Source organism: Triturus cristatus, chromosome 6 (assembly GCF_964204655.1).
Source record: "Triturus cristatus chromosome 6, aTriCri1.1, whole genome shotgun sequence".
NCBI lineage: Eukaryota > Metazoa > Chordata > Amphibia > Caudata > Salamandridae > Triturus > Triturus cristatus.
In genome coordinates, this window is record NC_140589.1 from 33,268,691 (window position 1) to 33,285,712 (window position 17,022).

General features: G+C 45.2%; 1 protein-coding gene across 2 annotated transcripts in view; it reads right to left on the reverse strand.

Moving 5' to 3' along the window:
- Positions 1-17,022, reverse strand: part of LOC146813697 (solute carrier family 22 member 7-like) — a 452,780-nt gene that overhangs the window by 15,096 nt on the left and 420,662 nt on the right. For both annotated transcript variants that reach the window (XM_085609110.1, XM_085609109.1), the window contains exon 10: positions 6,661-6,867. In XM_085609110.1, the coding sequence (XP_085465236.1) occupies positions 6,661-6,867 (207 nt within the window). The remainder of the gene's footprint in view (positions 1-6,660; positions 6,868-17,022) is intronic.

Below are 17,022 nucleotides of genomic sequence, written 5' to 3' on the forward strand. Positions count from 1 at the left end.
TTGTTTTAGAATTTCCCCAATATTCTTATTCCTGGTGAAGGCAAAAATTGGTGTCTCATCAAATATATGATTGAAATCCTGTTCCAGTGTTAGGAGTTGCCAATGTTTTCGGATAATGCGCTTATAAGAAGCGCTCATAGTGGAATATTTAGATACTACTGTGATTTGGTTTTTGGTGTGTTTGATTTGGGGTGTAAGAAGTTCATTGCGAGTCTTGGTTGTTGATCGCTTCAGTGCTACTTGCAGTACTTGATCTGGGTACCCACGAGATCTGAATCTTTTCATCAAGATGTCCAGTTGTATGTTGGTTCTGTTAGGGTTTGATACAATTCTTTTGATTCTGAGCATTTGGGAATACGGGAGATGTTGTTTGAGAGGTAAGGGGTGAAAGCTTTGATAGTGAAGAGTGTTGTTTCTGTCCGTGGTTTTCCTGTACAGATCTGTTTCGAATCCTGTGGAAGATCTTGTAATGTTGACGTCCAGAAATGTGATTGAATGGGGGTGGATGTTAAATGTAAACTGTATACGTTGGTTGATTTGATTGAGTTGTTCCAAATGGTTTTTCAGGATGTGTGTGGGGCCCTTCCATATGATGAATATGTCATCTATGAATCTCAAATATAACTTTAGATGATCAGTCCATGCTTGAATAGTGAGAATGTTGTCTTCTTCAAAACGGTTCATAAAGATGTTGGCATACGCTGGGGCTGCGCAATTTCCCATAGAAGTACCCGTTAGTTGCTGAAACCATTCGTTGTTGTGTTGGAAATAGCTGTGTAGGAGAGTGAATTGCATCAATTCCATTAGGAAAACTTGTAAGTCCTGTGGATGATTGGAATGTAGTAGTGCTTGTTCAATGGCTTCCAAGCCTGATTGGTGGGGGATGGAGGTGTATAAAGAGTTGACATCCACTGTACATAAGATGATGTCTTCATCTTCTGAGATGGTTATTTGGTTTAGTTTAATGAGAAAGTCAGTGGTGTCCTTAATGAATGATCTCATATTGTTGACGCTAGGTTGTAGGTGACGATCAAGATATTTGCCCACTGGCTCGTGTAGGCTTCCTCGTGTGGTGACTATTGGTCGACACGGTGGTTTGATGGGATTTTTATGGATTTTGGGTACCATAAATATTGTGGGGCTTTTTGGATTCGGTTGTATGAGAAATTTCTTGACCTTCTCGTTGATGGTGCCCGTTTCAACAGCTTTTTGAACCAAGAGTTGTAAAATTCCCATGTATGATGTTGTAGGGTTAGATTCCAGTTTCATGTATGTGTTTGTATCCTGCAAGTGGGCCAATACTTGAGAATTGTAGTAGTTGGTGTTGAGGATAACCAATGCACCTCCTTTGTCCGCTTTAGTGCAGATGATATCTGGATTTTGTGCGATGGCTTTTATTATGCCCAACTCTTTGTTGGTAAGATTGTGAAGTTTGGATGCTTTCTTGGTGTTGAGTTTAGCTATGTCTTTCTTTACTATAGATTCAAACAGATCAAGGCTTTTATGGCTGACTGGTGCCATGAAGGTACTTTTGAGGTGTAAGCCCATTAGTGGATCTTCTTCTTGTTCCTTGGTGGGTTTTAGGACGTTGTCGAAGAAGTGACGTAGTCTGAGTTTCCTCATTAGTTTGAAAAAGCTGATGTCGAGTTCAAGTGTATTACTGCCTGAAGTTGGCGCAAAGGATGTCCCTTTTTGTAGAATTTTCAATTGGATATCACTGAAGTGATAATCAGAAATGTTGATGACAAGGTTTTCTACTGGTTCGTTTTTTTCAACCGGTTCTTCTTGGCTGTGGTTGTGCGGGTTTGGGGTTGATCCTTATCTTTTTCTCTGATTTTTCCTACAGCTCCTCCTGGGTCGTCTTGTTCTGTGTGGCCTACTTCTAAAAAAGAAGAGGAAGAAGAAGTGGTTTCTTCAGAAGTTAAGGTGGTTGAAGTGGTGGCTGGTGTTGTCGGTATGTTAGCCGAAACCGTTATTGGTGGTCCATCATCTTTGGGTGTGTATCTTCTCGGTTGTTGGGTCCGATCGCTGTCTGAAGATGAGGTGTCGGTGTTGGCGGTGTAAGGTTTGTTTTGTCGGCGTTTGGCATAGATTTCGGCCCAGGAGTATACTTCTCCCATCTTGTAATCGGTCGTATCTCTGCGAAATTTGCGGATTTTGCGTTCGTTAACTTCCGCTGTGTGCTTGGCTAGTTGAATGTTGATGTTCTCGAGTGTGTTGGTGAGTTCCTCAGGTGTTAAGGATTTTTCTAGCTCAGTTTTGATGTCATTAATGTCTTTGGTGAGTTCTTCTAAGATGGTTGATAATTCTTCTATGATCAAGAGAATTAGGTCTAGCGAACACTTGTTCAAAATCGCAAACCACCTGTCTTTAAATTTCTGTTGATTTTTACAAAGGGATGGTTTCAGTGGTATTCTAAGACCCCTTGGGATTCTTTGTGCTTTATGGTACCTGATCATGGTACTGGCGTGTAAGCGCTGATTTATTTCTTTTTTGGAGAGGTAGAGAAGTTGGCGGATGTTCTGTTCTTTAGTCTTGCTACTGGAATAAGTGGTTGAATCCTCATGTATAAGAGCGTAAATTCTGGCGGCTTCATCATGTCCGAAGGCGAATGTCTCCGCTCTTGTTTCCGTGAGATGCGAGATTTCCTCAAATTGCATGGTTGCTTGGATGGTGTGCTGCGCGCTAGGAGTCGGAACGAGTAATACTGAAGAAAAGAATAGTACGCGCACTCCCTAGAAGTTTGCAAAGGTTGTTTAAAGATGTACCGTGCTCACGGGGTATCACTCTCCGAGGTGGAGTGTAAATATGAACATAGAGAAGCACCCCCAACACTTTGGGGTGTGTCCCCCAGGCACTGGTAATGGTCCTCCGGGGAGGTTTCTGATTATTAGAGCGAGTTCGAGTTTTTCTCAAAGGAAGAAAAATTTCATCACAAGTTCATGTTTTCTCAAAGTGAATCTTTACTGTTTTCTATTGCTTCATAGAAATTAGAGATGCCATTTTCAATCCATAGACAGAGTCGTCTGCTTTTCAATTGCAATTACAATGTCATTCCCAAAATCAAAATTAGAACGACAGCAACATGTGACACCTCCAACGTCATATATATGCTCAAATGCCCATGTGGCATAATCTATATCGGACAAACCGAACGAAAAATCAAAATCAGACTCAACGCACATAAATCTAACATCAGAACCAAACAGTTGAAGTCATCAGTCGCCCAACATTTCATAGAAGCAGCACATAATGTTAGCCAATTGAAATTCTGTATCCTGGAAACCGTTGACAAGAAAGAAGGGAGAGACAACCACAAATTCCTACTACAACGAGAAAACCACTGGATTTATTTATTGAACTGTATGAAACCACACGGAATGAATGATCGTACAGAATTCACATGCTACCTATAATGGTTTCAATAACACAAAACTTTATTAACCATTTTTTTAATTGCCAGACTATCTACATATATTGTTTCATTTAAATCTTATTTTCTCCCGCAATAGTTATGCAGCCCTCTTGTAATCATCTTTGATGTTTTGATGTCTCTGTTCCCATGTGTTGTAACTTTCTCACTTTATCGTCCCACTCACACTTCACTCACAACGACAGTCAACATCACACCCGTTAACCTCACTATCCAAGTTTACTCACACATTCTCTTCGAACGAATATTAAATCGTATATCACCCCCCATCTTTTTCATCATCCACCTCACACCAACTATGTTATTTCAGCCCCTTTTCCTTTATCTTCACAAATTATTCAGTTTTTTCCACAGTCTTCTCTCTCTCCAGTCTTTTTTTCACATAGCAATCAGACCCCTTATAGTCTTTTTTCGCTTTTCAACGCACTGAACCGCACCACGTGATCACCTTCTTTTTTAGTTCCTGGATTTGATCTGCCACTAACCCACCATTGACTCCATGCGTCGATGCTCCGCACTCCCGGTAAGAAAATATAACCTTGGAACACCATTATCCTTCAGGTTTCGTTTGATAACTAACAAACACCTTTAATATCTGTCATGTCCTTTATCGTTAACAGCACTTCCTAACTTGTTACCTTGAATTTTATTCACTCGCAACATTATATAAAACACACCCGAAGAGTAAATAACACCACCCGAAGTCACCTATAATCCTTAACATTCTATGATTGGTCACATGCAATTAGCATTCACCCTTCCACTGATTCACCACCAACACTTTTTCCGTTTACTTTCACAGTCAAGGGATACGCGTTTTTCTCTAGACACCACGTTTATAATTCCACTCTCATAGTCGACCGTTTACGCGTTTCTTTAACGGTTAACACCATGTCCTCGTACATCATATTCATGACGTGCATTATCATTTGTAGATTTCCCCTGACGAAGGCTAACATGCCGAAATGCATTGGGAATGACATTGTAATTGCAATTGAAAAGCAGACAACTCCGTCTATGGATTGAAAATGGCATCTCTAATTTCTATGAAGCAATAGAAAACAGTAAAGATTCACTTTGAGAAAACATGAATTTGTGATGAAATTTTTCTTTCTTTGAGAAAAACTCGAACTCGCTCTAATAATCAGAAACCTCCCCGGAGGACCATTACCAGTACCTGGGGGACACACCCCAAAGTGTTGGGGGTGCTTCTCTATGTTCATATTTACACTCCACCTCGGAGAGTGATACCCCGTGAGCACGGTACATCTTTAAACAACCTTTGGCAACTTCTAGGGAGTGCGCGTACTATTCTTTTCTTCTTTTCTTCACTAACACAATTAAACAGGCAGCCTGGTAGCAGTGTGCAAGTGCCGGGACCTCAATGGAAAACAAATGGTGCGTGTTATAAAAATAAATAAATACAGGTGAACCAATTAAGTGCAAAGTGGCGTTCCCTCATCTCACTGGTTATAATGCCATGCTGATCGTTGATAAAGTGCAGGTTTGATTTAAATAATCTAACTATATTGAATCACAGTGCGTATCCATGTGAAAGCTTTTGTCTTTGTCCTATCATTAAAGGAAAGATGGCTCAACACACTTTATCAGACACGCTGTATAAAGCATTAATAAGAACATTACACCGTGTCCCATAAAAATCGCATCTGTGCTCCTGTCTTTCTGCCTTTGTTTCTGCTGGAGTATAATGGTTTAAACATGGGTCGTCAGTTTACTTGATGCTGGTGATGTCAAAACAATGGACGTTTATCCAAATACGCTAGAAAGCTTCAAAATAAAGGTGCCCCAGTGTTGGAATGGTGACTAAAGAATAGAACAGCTGACAGTGTCAGATAATCTGTTAATTAATCAAAAACAACACAGTAATGTTATTAAAAAAAACAGGCCACTGTCTAGTCTTGAAATTTGGTGCCACCTACTGCTGCTATTTAGAGCCACTTTGCCTTATGGATGCAGCTGCCCTGATGCAGTCGTACAGCATATTGCAGGATTATATGACCTACTCTGAAGGAATGTAAATTTGACGTTGGGAGCAGCGCTCTGCTAATTGGATGCTTTTTGGCGCCACAGTGAAAGCAGAGATGCCAACACATCAAAAGAGATGGTAAGTAGGAAATGCACCAGGGGAAGGACAAACAATACTGACAAACTGGGACACTTGTAAGAAGCAGGCAAATCAGAGCGTGAGGAAAGTCAACCAACTGTAAGCAACAGGGGGCTTCAAGCCCGCATACATTCTTGGTAAACCTCAATAGGTCTTGCAAAAAGATGACCGATGTGCGGTCTAGTAGGCGAGGCTTAATAAAAATAAAATAAGGGCTTCAAAATAGTGCTAATCTTTCTGGAAAGGTAAATCAACCAGAGCCTTGAACGGACCAAACCAGATCTAACAGAGTTTCGATGTTTTCGAGAACTAGATTGTTGTTGCGAATCAGAAATAACATAGTGGTTTACCGATGATGCAGTTCTGGCCGATAGCGCTATTTGTTACGTTGCAGTCTGATCCGATGACTGTCCCATGTCCGATAAGCACATTCTCATCTCATTTTAGCATGCCATTCAATGAAAAAAGAGTACTAAATTATATGTAAATAAGTAACACTAATAATGAAATAAAAGCACAATTGTTCACTACAGTAGTGTGTTTAGAAGAAGAACCATGGGCTTAGGTGGAGAAAGATGAGATGAACAGAGCCTGAGAGCGAGAGGAAAGAACAGAGTAAAAAGGATGAAAGGCGTCACAAAGAGAGATGGGAAGTGACAGAAAGAGAGTAGAACGGTACTTGAGGGAAAGGTAAACAAGCGGGAGTTGTGTGCGCGCGCACGCTAAAAGAAAAAAAAGGACACGAGTGGTGCGAGCGCACGCGACGGTTAAAAGTGAAAGCAGGCTAGCGAGTGGTGTGCGATGTGCGCGCACCATGATGAGAGAGGAAAGTCAGATGACGCCTCTGCTCGTCATTGTGTGCGTAACCGCACGCTCTATGCCACCCGGTCGGACTTTTGAAAGCCCACTCACTAAACGTCTCGTCAGAGCAGCGCATGCACTGGCTCAGGCGAGACCTAAAAATGGGTATCCAAGGTCAGAAGAAAGCACCATAACAGGCTAGAAGTAAGTTGATCATTATTTTAGAGTCCTTTCTACTGATTCCTGCAGATAATAAGGCTAGATATGTCCAGTCATACAGAGTACTAGGAGAATGCCTTACCGTGCCTTCTCGATATCTTTTACTGTTTCAGGCAGCTGCACATTGAGAGTCTCAGGAAGGCAAAAAGCCACCAAACCGCAGACTGCGGCCACGGAAGAGAAGATAACCGGAGGCAGGAACTTCCATATTTCATCAAGCATCAAGGTCAGTGGAGCCATGGACACGCCAATGCGGGAAATGAACGAGTTGTACCCCATGCCATTCTGTCTGCAATAAAACCGTGAGAGAAACACCTGTAACTGACTGCCCATGTCTGGTGTGAAACTGCTCACATAATACAGAGTTGTAACAGTAATCTTAAAGGAATGAATCCCACGCATTATCACTATTTGAGTTTTGTGAATCATTGTGCGCACTTTGCATACAAAGAGCAAAGAAGAAAAGTGGTTGGGAATAGGATTGCAAGGAAATCATTCAGAGCTCCTCGGAATTTATTTTGTAAACAAGTATCTTTCTAGGTTAAATGCCATACATATGCATTTGTCATAGTAAACTAATGTAGCATGTAGAAACAGAAAACAAGAAAGCTACCCCCATTCTCCCTTGTATCTGTAACCCATCATTTACTTAATTTTTCCATTTTGACGTGCACCTTTTGCTGCATTCATTTTTACCCCCCACACATACTAGTTATCCTTCTGAGTCAGAACACATATAAGGCTCTATTGCGACGCCGGTCGGAGTGTCCGGCCGGCATTGAAGTGGAGGTGGTACTATACGACAAGGAGTCGACAGTCCAGCTTCCATTATTTGGATGTGCCTGGCTTCAGTGCTTGTGTTTGTAATTGTGCTCAATAAGTTTAATCATAAACCCTTTTCAGCTTGTAGACAACTAGTTAATTTTGAAAGTCCGGAAAATCTGTACACATCTGCCTCTGATGTTTTAAGCATTTGTTTGTCCAGTGTCATTAATTACCTTTCCCTGGACCATGCAACTTTTAATGAAGTGAAAGTGGGCATATTCAGTTTAGTCTCACAAATCACCTTTTTTCCCATAGAATTCTGGTGCCTTTGAAGACATTATGCATCTGTGAAAAATTGGGTTAGTGGTTTACTGGGGTGCGAGCCCTGGTCAAACAGCAACTACAATTTGTGTCAGCGTGAGAGACAAGCCAATCCTAAATTATCCTGTGCTCAACCTTCTGGGACCTTGGCACAAAGCAGTCAGGCTCAACTTGGAGTCAATGTGTAAAGCATTTAACAGTAATAGTAATAATGAGAAAACAGAACACAAGAAAACTCCCACGCCAATTTCGAAAAATGTAATTAATAAATCAAGATTAAAACAACAATTTTAAAGATTTCAAAGAAAATAGCACCAAAAAGCACAAAGCAGCAACTGATTGCACCGGACCGGGACAAAAATCACAAGCTCAGGCTGACGGCGATAGAGCCTGATACAGGGACCCAGCTTGGCATGTTGAAAAAGTACCTTAAATCCTGGTGTGCGGTCTGTGGAACGTTCCTTTGCAAGGCTTTGGTCAGCCAGCATCAATGAAGCTGTAAGGAAGGGCTTCGTTTCATTTTACGTTGGTTCCGGTGAGCTGTGCAGCATAGCTAGTACGGCTCTGAGTCGCTTCGGAAGGAGCTGGTAGCTGTGCGGTATTTTGCGTCTCTCTGCATCAATTCCGATCAGGCTGGCAGCTGTGCGGTGAGGCTTTGTACCTCTTCATTCGGTTCCAATGAGGACCACAGGTCGGCTTTGCAGAGCACCCTCAGGTCCACTTTCCAGGGTCCTGGACTGGAATGGAACCACTTGGGAGAGCAGGACTCGCAGATTGCAGAGTCAATCTGGGGTACTTGGTTTAGAGTTGCAGCTCCAGTCCTTCTCAACCAGGCAAGAGGGCAGCAGGTCAATATTGCAGGGCAGCAGTACTTCAGAGCAGCAGTCCAGCAGACTGCCAATTCTTTCAGCAGCACAGCAGTCCTTCTTCCTGGCACAGTCCACAGGTCCAGAAGTATACTGAAGAGGTGGTGTCTGAGGTCCAATATTTATAACTGGTGCCATTCCTCTGAAAGCTGGGAGAAGTTTCTGGAGGTTTCCATTTGAAGTCCCCAGGCACCCTGCTTTACCTGCCTGGAGCTCAGATTAACTACAGGGGGTATGCAGCCCTTTATGTGGAGGCAGAACACAGCCTATTAAGGTGGAAGCGGGGCTGTGCCCATATCCACCCTCCCATTCTGGCATACCTAAGCTCATACAAGCACACCTAAACTCTCTGTTGTGTGTGGCTCTCTAGGAGGAATACACAAAGCCCAACAGTTGAGTACATCCAGTCATGTGACCAGAGACAGGCTGCAGGTACTAAACGGCTAAGACAGGAACATGCCAAATTTTTAAAAGTGGCATTTTCAAAATTGTAATTTCAAATCTGACTTAATGATAGTTAAATACAAGACACCAAACATGATCTGAATACCTGTTCCCATTTGCAAATTACAGCTTATTAGATGTAATAAGGTAACTCCAAAGTTATCCTATGTGAGAGGTAGGCCTTGCAATAGTGAAAAACTAATTTAAGAGTCTTTCACTATCAGGACATGTAAAACTTAAAAGTACGTGTCCTACTTTATTCAATACACTGCACCCTGCTCTCTGGGTTGTCCAGGGCCTACCCTAAGGGTGACTTACATGCTTTAAAGAGGAAGGTTTGGGCCTGAGAAAACGTTTATTTTTCCAGATCGAAATGACAGTTTTAAACTGCTCACACAGGCTGCAATGGCAGACCTGAGGCATACTTAAAGTCTACTTAAGTGTGTGGCACAATCTGTGCTGCAGGCCCATTAGTAGCATTCAATTTACAGGCACTGGGCACAAGTAGGGCCACTATACTAGGGACTTGGAGGCAATATAAATATGTCAACTGGGTATAAGCCAATTCTATCCTGTTTTAAGGACAGAACACAAGCACTTTAGCACTGGTTAACCGTGGTTAATTGACCAGAGTCCTAAAGGCCAACAGAAACAGGTTCGGAAAACAGGAGTATGAAGGCAAAACGTTTGGGGAGTGACCCTGCAGAAAGGGCGAAGTCCAACGCCTCCTCAGTCCTTCCATCAAGAGGTGTGTCCAAACCCTAGAGCCAGAGACCCCACTGCTTACCTAAGAGGAAAGGATAAACTCCTCCCATGCTTTTTCTGCTTGCTTTAGGTCATGTCCCTGTTTTCTGTTGGCTTCTTGGGCCCATACTAGACCTATGGCCTACTTGACCCTGGTTTTGATGTGGACAGACCTCCCTGCCGGGCTTGTTTTGGGTTGGTTGTGCTGGTTACTGTGTTTGGCTTGCCCTTCCTAGCTCCCAGCTGGGCTTGGGGCTGAGGTTGCGGTTGCTTTTCTGAACAATGCTGTAAGCCTCTTCTGATGGACTTGAGCTCCCACCCCTCCATTATAATGGGACTGGGTGTGGGCCTTCCAAGTGTGTGCTTACACCTTTGTTTTGTGCTGCTTTGTTATTCTGTTCGGTGTGTGACATAGAACTACCCTTCACTAGAAGATGGACGAATAAACCTTGCTTTGTTTGCCTGCTTTGAGAGCTGGCATGATCTTCACACCATCTTTCTAACAGACTTGGAGCTAACTGGGTGTTTCCCTGTTTTCTTTCTTGCTTGGCTAATGTGGGCCATGTCCTCTCTGATGGAGTTGTGTGGTGCTGTTTTGGAGTTTAACCTGTTTTTCCATAACTTGGTAATGTTGGTGTGATCATCAGTTGAATGAATATTCCCCTCCCACGCTAGCGAGACTAGGTGAGGGCCTTTCCCGTATGTGTGATCCCAGCCGGGCTTGGGACCAGGTTGTACTTATCCCCAGTCCTGGAGTCTCATTCACTGGAGGACAACTGATTACCACTTTTTTTAAATTCCAGGTATCCTGGCTGTGCTTGGCCTTCCCAACCTACATTCTGGTGGGTTTGGGCTTGGGCGATGCCTCATTGCCTTTTGTTTGCTTTTATGTGCCCCAGTCTCCATGCTTGACTGGTTGGCAGCGCTCTGGTGCTTTTATATTTTCACGTATCTTCACTGCTCCCTTATGGGCTTGGGCGCTGGATTTGTTCTGTTTGGTGATACCGTGGACTGCAGATGGCTGTGACTTTCCCCCTGAACTGATAGAGTGGGGGCAGGGATTGGGGACTCCACTAAGTGCTTCCTGTTGGACCTGGGGTCCCTGTATACAGCACAGACGTCCTCCACTGTGGACGGATGAGTAAATTCTCACCCTTTTGTCCTGGACTGCGGGCTGGTCTTGAGCTTCCCTGGTGCTCTCTAAGTGGCATATGAAATGAGTGTCTTCTGGCTGTGTATATCCCTGCCTCCCTGTTAGGATTGTTGGCGGCCATGTGGTGCTGGTTCCAATTCTTGGTCTGCCCTTCACTGATTCACCACAGGGCTTAGAGCTAAGACTTTGCTGCTGAAGTCTCCTTTAATGGTAGTCAGGTCTGTGGCTCCCTTTATTAGGTCTCGGCTCTAGACAGCACGCATGCACTGTCTCGAAAAGAGACCTGTTGTATGTACTTTGAGGGCTTCAGCCCACCCGTAGGCTTGCCAATTGCTGTCTCCCTCCATTTTTTGTTCTCCCCATTTACCCATGGCATACGTGCCTCACGCCTCTTCCTGTCTTGAGCCCTCCACGAGATCACCGACCATTTACTGCTAAACATATGCAGGGGCCATTTTAAGGCATTGTCTTGGGACTACTCTCTTATTACTTTAAGAGCGCTTTTCACAAGCACTACTGTTTTTACTCACGCCATTCTTTGTTTACTGCTCGGGACACTTTATTTATTTATTTCGCTTTTCGCAATCCCTCTATGATGCTCTCTCACTCCCCATTCTTTCACTGTCTGTTGTTGCATCCTCTCTCTGTCTCCCGCTAGGTTTTTTAAAAGCTTTTTTTATAGCGCTAACTCAACCCAAAGGGATTGGGACGCTCTACATGAGCACCAGTTACTTTAAACAAATATATATTCACTTCTTGGTAGCCCCAGGGAGATTAAGTGATTTGCCCAGATTAACAGGAGGTTGAGCAGACACTGAGATTCAAACCTGGTTTCCCAGCTCCAAAGCCGGCAGCTCTGTGCATTATGCCACATGCTCTGTCCAGCAGTTGGACAATGATCAGTACAGCCCCAGGGACAGCACGCCCTGCTTGTTTTAATAAACTATGCCAATATCACCGTAATTCTTTGTATACATTTTTACACGGCTAGAAAAATCACCAAAGATTTACAATTGCCTGCTTGAATATTATCAACCGAGCATCAAGTTAACATGTGGGACGTCTCACTGCTCCCTGTAGGTAGGTCCCAGAGCCTCCGGCAACATGGCACTCAAGGCTATCGGCAGTCTTTTTTAGACCACACACTCATAAACCGCTGCCGTCGGTTTGATTTCATTGGACACCTAAGGTTGTCGGAGGAAAGCGGGTTTGCTTTACAGGGAAATCAAAAAAAGTTACCCACCTCACTGCTTTTATCTGGACAGCAAGGGGTTGAAAGGAAGAAACTACATCCCTGAAAGTGGTGAAGCAAATATATCCCTGAGGGTTTCAGAAAGTAAGTGCGACACCTACAACCATTGGAAATATGTGAATATTGTGAATTTCATCGGATCTCCTGATGCCCCCATTTTTAGGTCTTGGCTCTAGATGGCGCACATGCGCTATCTTAAAAAATGTATATACATTGTGAGCATATCGCAAGAGAGGATGAAGAGAATGACGGTCCAGTATACACTCTCCGCATATAAATTGTAATCAAATCACAGTATACTGTTCCGAAAGTTCAGTCCCAGAGATACTATCTCTAACTGAGTGCAGGTGCCCTAGGAAGGATGCACTTTAGAGAATAGTTGCCCTCACTCACCCAAAGATGACATGCTTTATCATTGGGCTATGCTCCTCGCCAGGCCGGTGCTGTAATGCCTGACGGGCCCTGTGAGAGGGCTCTTTACCAGAGAGCTTTTAATAAATATGCCGGATGAGCACAGTAGGACAGTGAAGGTTTTGTCCTAAAATGTGAGAAGATTGGTGAAAGTGTGAAAATAAAATCAACTGAACTAGATGGCAAAATATATTTAATGTGATCTTCTTGGTCAATGCTAAGGTAATGGTACGGTCGTTTGGAGGCAGGGATGGGGTAGGTGCTACTAAGCACTTCTCCAAGCTGGCAGGTCGTGGATGACGCCGTTTCGTGCGTGGTCTGTAGGAGTGGGTGGATTGCAGAGCGCCACCAGGTGTTGTCCCATGCGGAGGTGGAGGGTCCGAGGATGAGGACCTCGGTTTTCTCTGAGTTGAGCTTCAGGCAGCTATCTTTCATCCAGGCTGCGACGTCTTTCATTCCTTCATGGAAGCAGAGTCTGGTGTCTTCAGGATTCTTAGTGAGTGAGAGGATGAGCTGGGTGTCGTCGGCGTAGGATACTATGCTGAGCCCATGCTGTCTGACGATGGCGGTGAGGGGGCCATGTAGATGCTGAAGAGCGTGGGGCTGAGCAATGATCCTTGGGGTACTCTGCAGTTGATATCGCTGGGTTCGGAGAGGAAGGGAGGGAGTCTGATCCTCTGGGTTCTGCAGGAGAGAAAGGATTGGATCCAGTCGAGGGCTGCTCCTTGTATCCCCGCGTCGTGAAGTCTGGCTGCGAGCGTGTGGTGTGAGAGAGTGCCGAAGGCTGCAGAGAGGTCTAGAAGGATAAGGGCCGCAGTGTGTCCCTGATCGAGTAGTATGCGGATGTCGTCAGTGGTGACGAGGAGGGTAGTCTCGGTGATGTGGTTGCTGCAGAATCCAGACTGGGAGACATCTAGGATGGAGTTCGCTTCAATGAAAGTGGTCAGCTGGGCATTTACGGAACTGTTGTATCTTCCCCTTTTTCTCCCCTCCTTGGTACCTTCCGTCCACCCCTCCGTCCCTCTTACCTTGGTATCTCCCGAAGCTCTCCTTAGAATGTTGACAACCTGCTCATGTCAGAGAGCAGATGACTTGAATAAAGTGACAGTTGAACTTCCACTGGTCTTGTCACTTTCATTACCACACTGGCGACGATCCTGTGAGGGGGGCAGGACAAGTCATCTCCCCTTTACGTTTAAGCTCTCAAACTGTGCGGGACGAGCTGGGTACCTCCTGGACTCCGTAAATTCAAGGGTTTTAAGGAAGACAGTCTACGTGCTGGCGTTGCTGTGTCAGCGGTTTTTGCAAGTTGCTGTGGCTGTTCCGACTCCCTTTGTGTGAAGAAACTCCTCGTACCTACGAAGACTAGCCGGTTGCGCCTGTGAAGGGTTTCCCTCGACAGTGACGTGAGTGTCCACGCCTCTACCGCCCATCTGAGGCGCATCGCTGGTGTTCCGGGGGCTCTGCGCAAGTGAGCCGGTTGTCAGGACTTCCTCTCCAGCGAGGTCTGTGGCTGGGTGGCGACTCCCTTCGTGTGAAGGTACTCCTCGAACCAACGAAGACTGTAGCCGGTTGGCGTCTGTGAAGGGTTTCCCTCGACAGTGACGCGAGTGTCCACGACTCTACCGCCCATCGGAGGCGCATCGCTGGTGTTCCGGGGGCTCTGCGCGAGTGAGCCGGTTGTCAGGATTCTCCTCTCCAGCGAGGTCTGTGGCTGGTTGGTGTTCATCGTTGGCTGGCAGACGGCGATCCCGGCACTGCAGCGTCACAAGCCTCCTGTGGGGCACCTCATTTGGCCATTCTTACGCGGCAGTTTCCTGGTGGACTCCAGCGCTCCCTCAGCTGACGAGGGACTGATGGTCGACGCGCCTCCTCACGCCCACAAGAGGGCGGGAAGCAGAAGTGCTCTGCTGGGTCCTGCCGCTCCCTGCAAGTTTCGTCAGGATTCCTTGGCAATTCTTCCGCGTCAGCTCTTTGAAGTCTCCTGTGCTCCCTCAGCTGACGGGGGTTGATAGTCGACGCGCCTCCTCACGCCCACAAGAGGGCGGGAAGCAGAAGTGTTCCGCTGGGTCCTGTCGCTCCTGGCTGTTTTCGTCAGGTTTCATCAAGCTGCAGGCGCTGAGCTCGCATCCGGGGAAGGCAGGATCGACAGCAACATCCGGGAGATCTTCAGCAGATAAACGACTGGATCACCGAGGTACGTCAAGTGGTGGTCCCAGCGAGTTCCTTTCGTTTTTGGGGTTAAATCCAGTCAGAAAGAGGTAGCAAATAGGGACAGAAGGCCACCTGGTTGACTTTTTACCTCACGTTTACCTCTGCTCATGTTGGGCATTCTGTGACTTCTTCCTCATGGGCCAATTAGTGTTGTACTCGGCGTTATTCATACAGTACTTTGCGTCTGCCCTGTAAGGTGCTCCAGCCCTGTAAGGCATTACTGTGCTTCTTGGGAACTGTACTTGTGGGCGGAGTGCTTGCGAAAATACCAGGATTTCAAGGTTATAGCCTTTTCTACGTTATAGAGGTTCCTGGTCCTAGTAAGCTGAATTGAACTCTTGGGGGCTACCAACTTTACCAGGCACCTTACCAGATTCTACTCCCATAGTTCTCCCCTTTTGCATTTGGGGGGGGGTCTATTACTCCCTTCATTATGGGTACCCCGGGAATATGTCAACCTCCCTCATTTCTCAATGAATGTGGCGATCCTGATATCCATTGAAAGGAATGGACAAAGCTGTTTGAGTCATATTTGATAGCTATGGGGGGGGAAAGATTTTCTGCATTACGGAAACAGCATATTCTCCTTCACAACATGGGGGTACATGGTCGCAAGGTATATGAGACTCTCCCAGAACCGGAGTTGGAGGAAGAAGAGGACCTTGATGTGTATGAGGTTACCATGCTAAAATTAGGTAATCATTTTGGGGATAAAATAAATGTAGTTCTGGAACGTCATAAGTTTTTCAGTAGATCACAAGGGAAAAATGAATCGGTAAAAAACTACATTGCCAATTTGAGAGGTCTTACTCAAAGGTGTGATTTTGGGGAGCTCAATGACTCCTTGATACGTGACCAGTTAGTCAGGTGCACAAGCAACAGTAAAATCCAAGAGAAGTTGTTATCCAAAAACCCGTCGTTGGAGGAAGCGGTGTCTATTGCCCAGTCTATTGAACATACGGCAAAGTGCATGAGAGAAATAAAAGTGTCAGAAGAAGTGGTTGCGGCAGTTCAGGCAGAACCTCCTAATAGGAATGTCTCTAAAGTCAGAAGTAAGGGTGAGTCATCCAGTAAGTCTCAAAAAGATCACTCGGACCTCAAATGCTACAGATGTGGGAGCAGCAATCATTTGGCCAACAATCCCATTTGCACAGCTCGCAATGCCCACTGTAAGAAATGTAACAGAAGAGGACATTTAGCCAGGGTGTGCAGGGACAGTGACAGCACCCAAGTCAAAGCCGTCAATGAAACCAACGTTGAGCAGCCAAGATTTACATTCCAAGTAAAAAGTACGTGTGGTAGTATTCCCTTTGAATACCCTAAATGCAGCATTACAATTAACGAAACTTGTATTGAAATGTTCGCAGACTCATGCTCTCCATTCACCCTATTAAATATGGAAGATTACAGGAAAATCAAAGGGGATTCAGGTATGCAAATTTCTAAACCTGACATCACACCCCAGGGGTACACCAAAGACCCTATTCCATTGGTAGGCATGGTGGAGACTGTAATAAATTTCAAAGGGAGATCCACAGTGGGCAAGATCTACCTGGTCAGCTCGGGTTCTAACCTCCTTGGGTGGCGTCACCAGAGAGAACTGGGGGTAATTCTGGATCCTAATGGTAAGGAACAAGTCAACGTAGTCAATGGCGCCACGGGGGAGTCACCTCTATGTGACGAATTCCCCCACCTATTCTCCAATGAGCTGGGGATTTTGAAACATTTTCAGCATAAAATAAAGATCAGACAGGGGGCGAAACCTGTGGTACATAAGACTCGCCAAGTTCCCTTACTGTTAAGACAGCCTCTCAAAGAAGAACTCGATAAACTCTGCCAACTTGGCGTCATTATACCCATTGACGCTTCAGAGTGGGTATCCCCCATCGTGATAGCATCTAAGGCCAATGGTCAGGGCATTCGCCTTTGCATCGACTTACGCAGTCTCAACGAAAACATCTGGGTCGAACGGTTCCCGCTTCCCAACATCAATGAAATGTTGAGTACCATGGGGAAGGCCAAGTTCTTTTCAGTCATAGAACTTTCAATGGCATATTACCAAGTAGACCTTCACCCTGAGTCTAGACCTCTTACTGCATTTGCAACACCATTTGGCACCTATATGTTCCTAAGGATGCCTTTTGGCCTGGCATCGGCGGCTGCTGTCTTCCAGAAAATGATGCAAAAGGTATTGGAGGACATCCCTAACTGCATGTGTTTTCAAGACGATGTTCTAGTCTATGGTGCCGATGGGGAGGAGCATGACCTCATTTT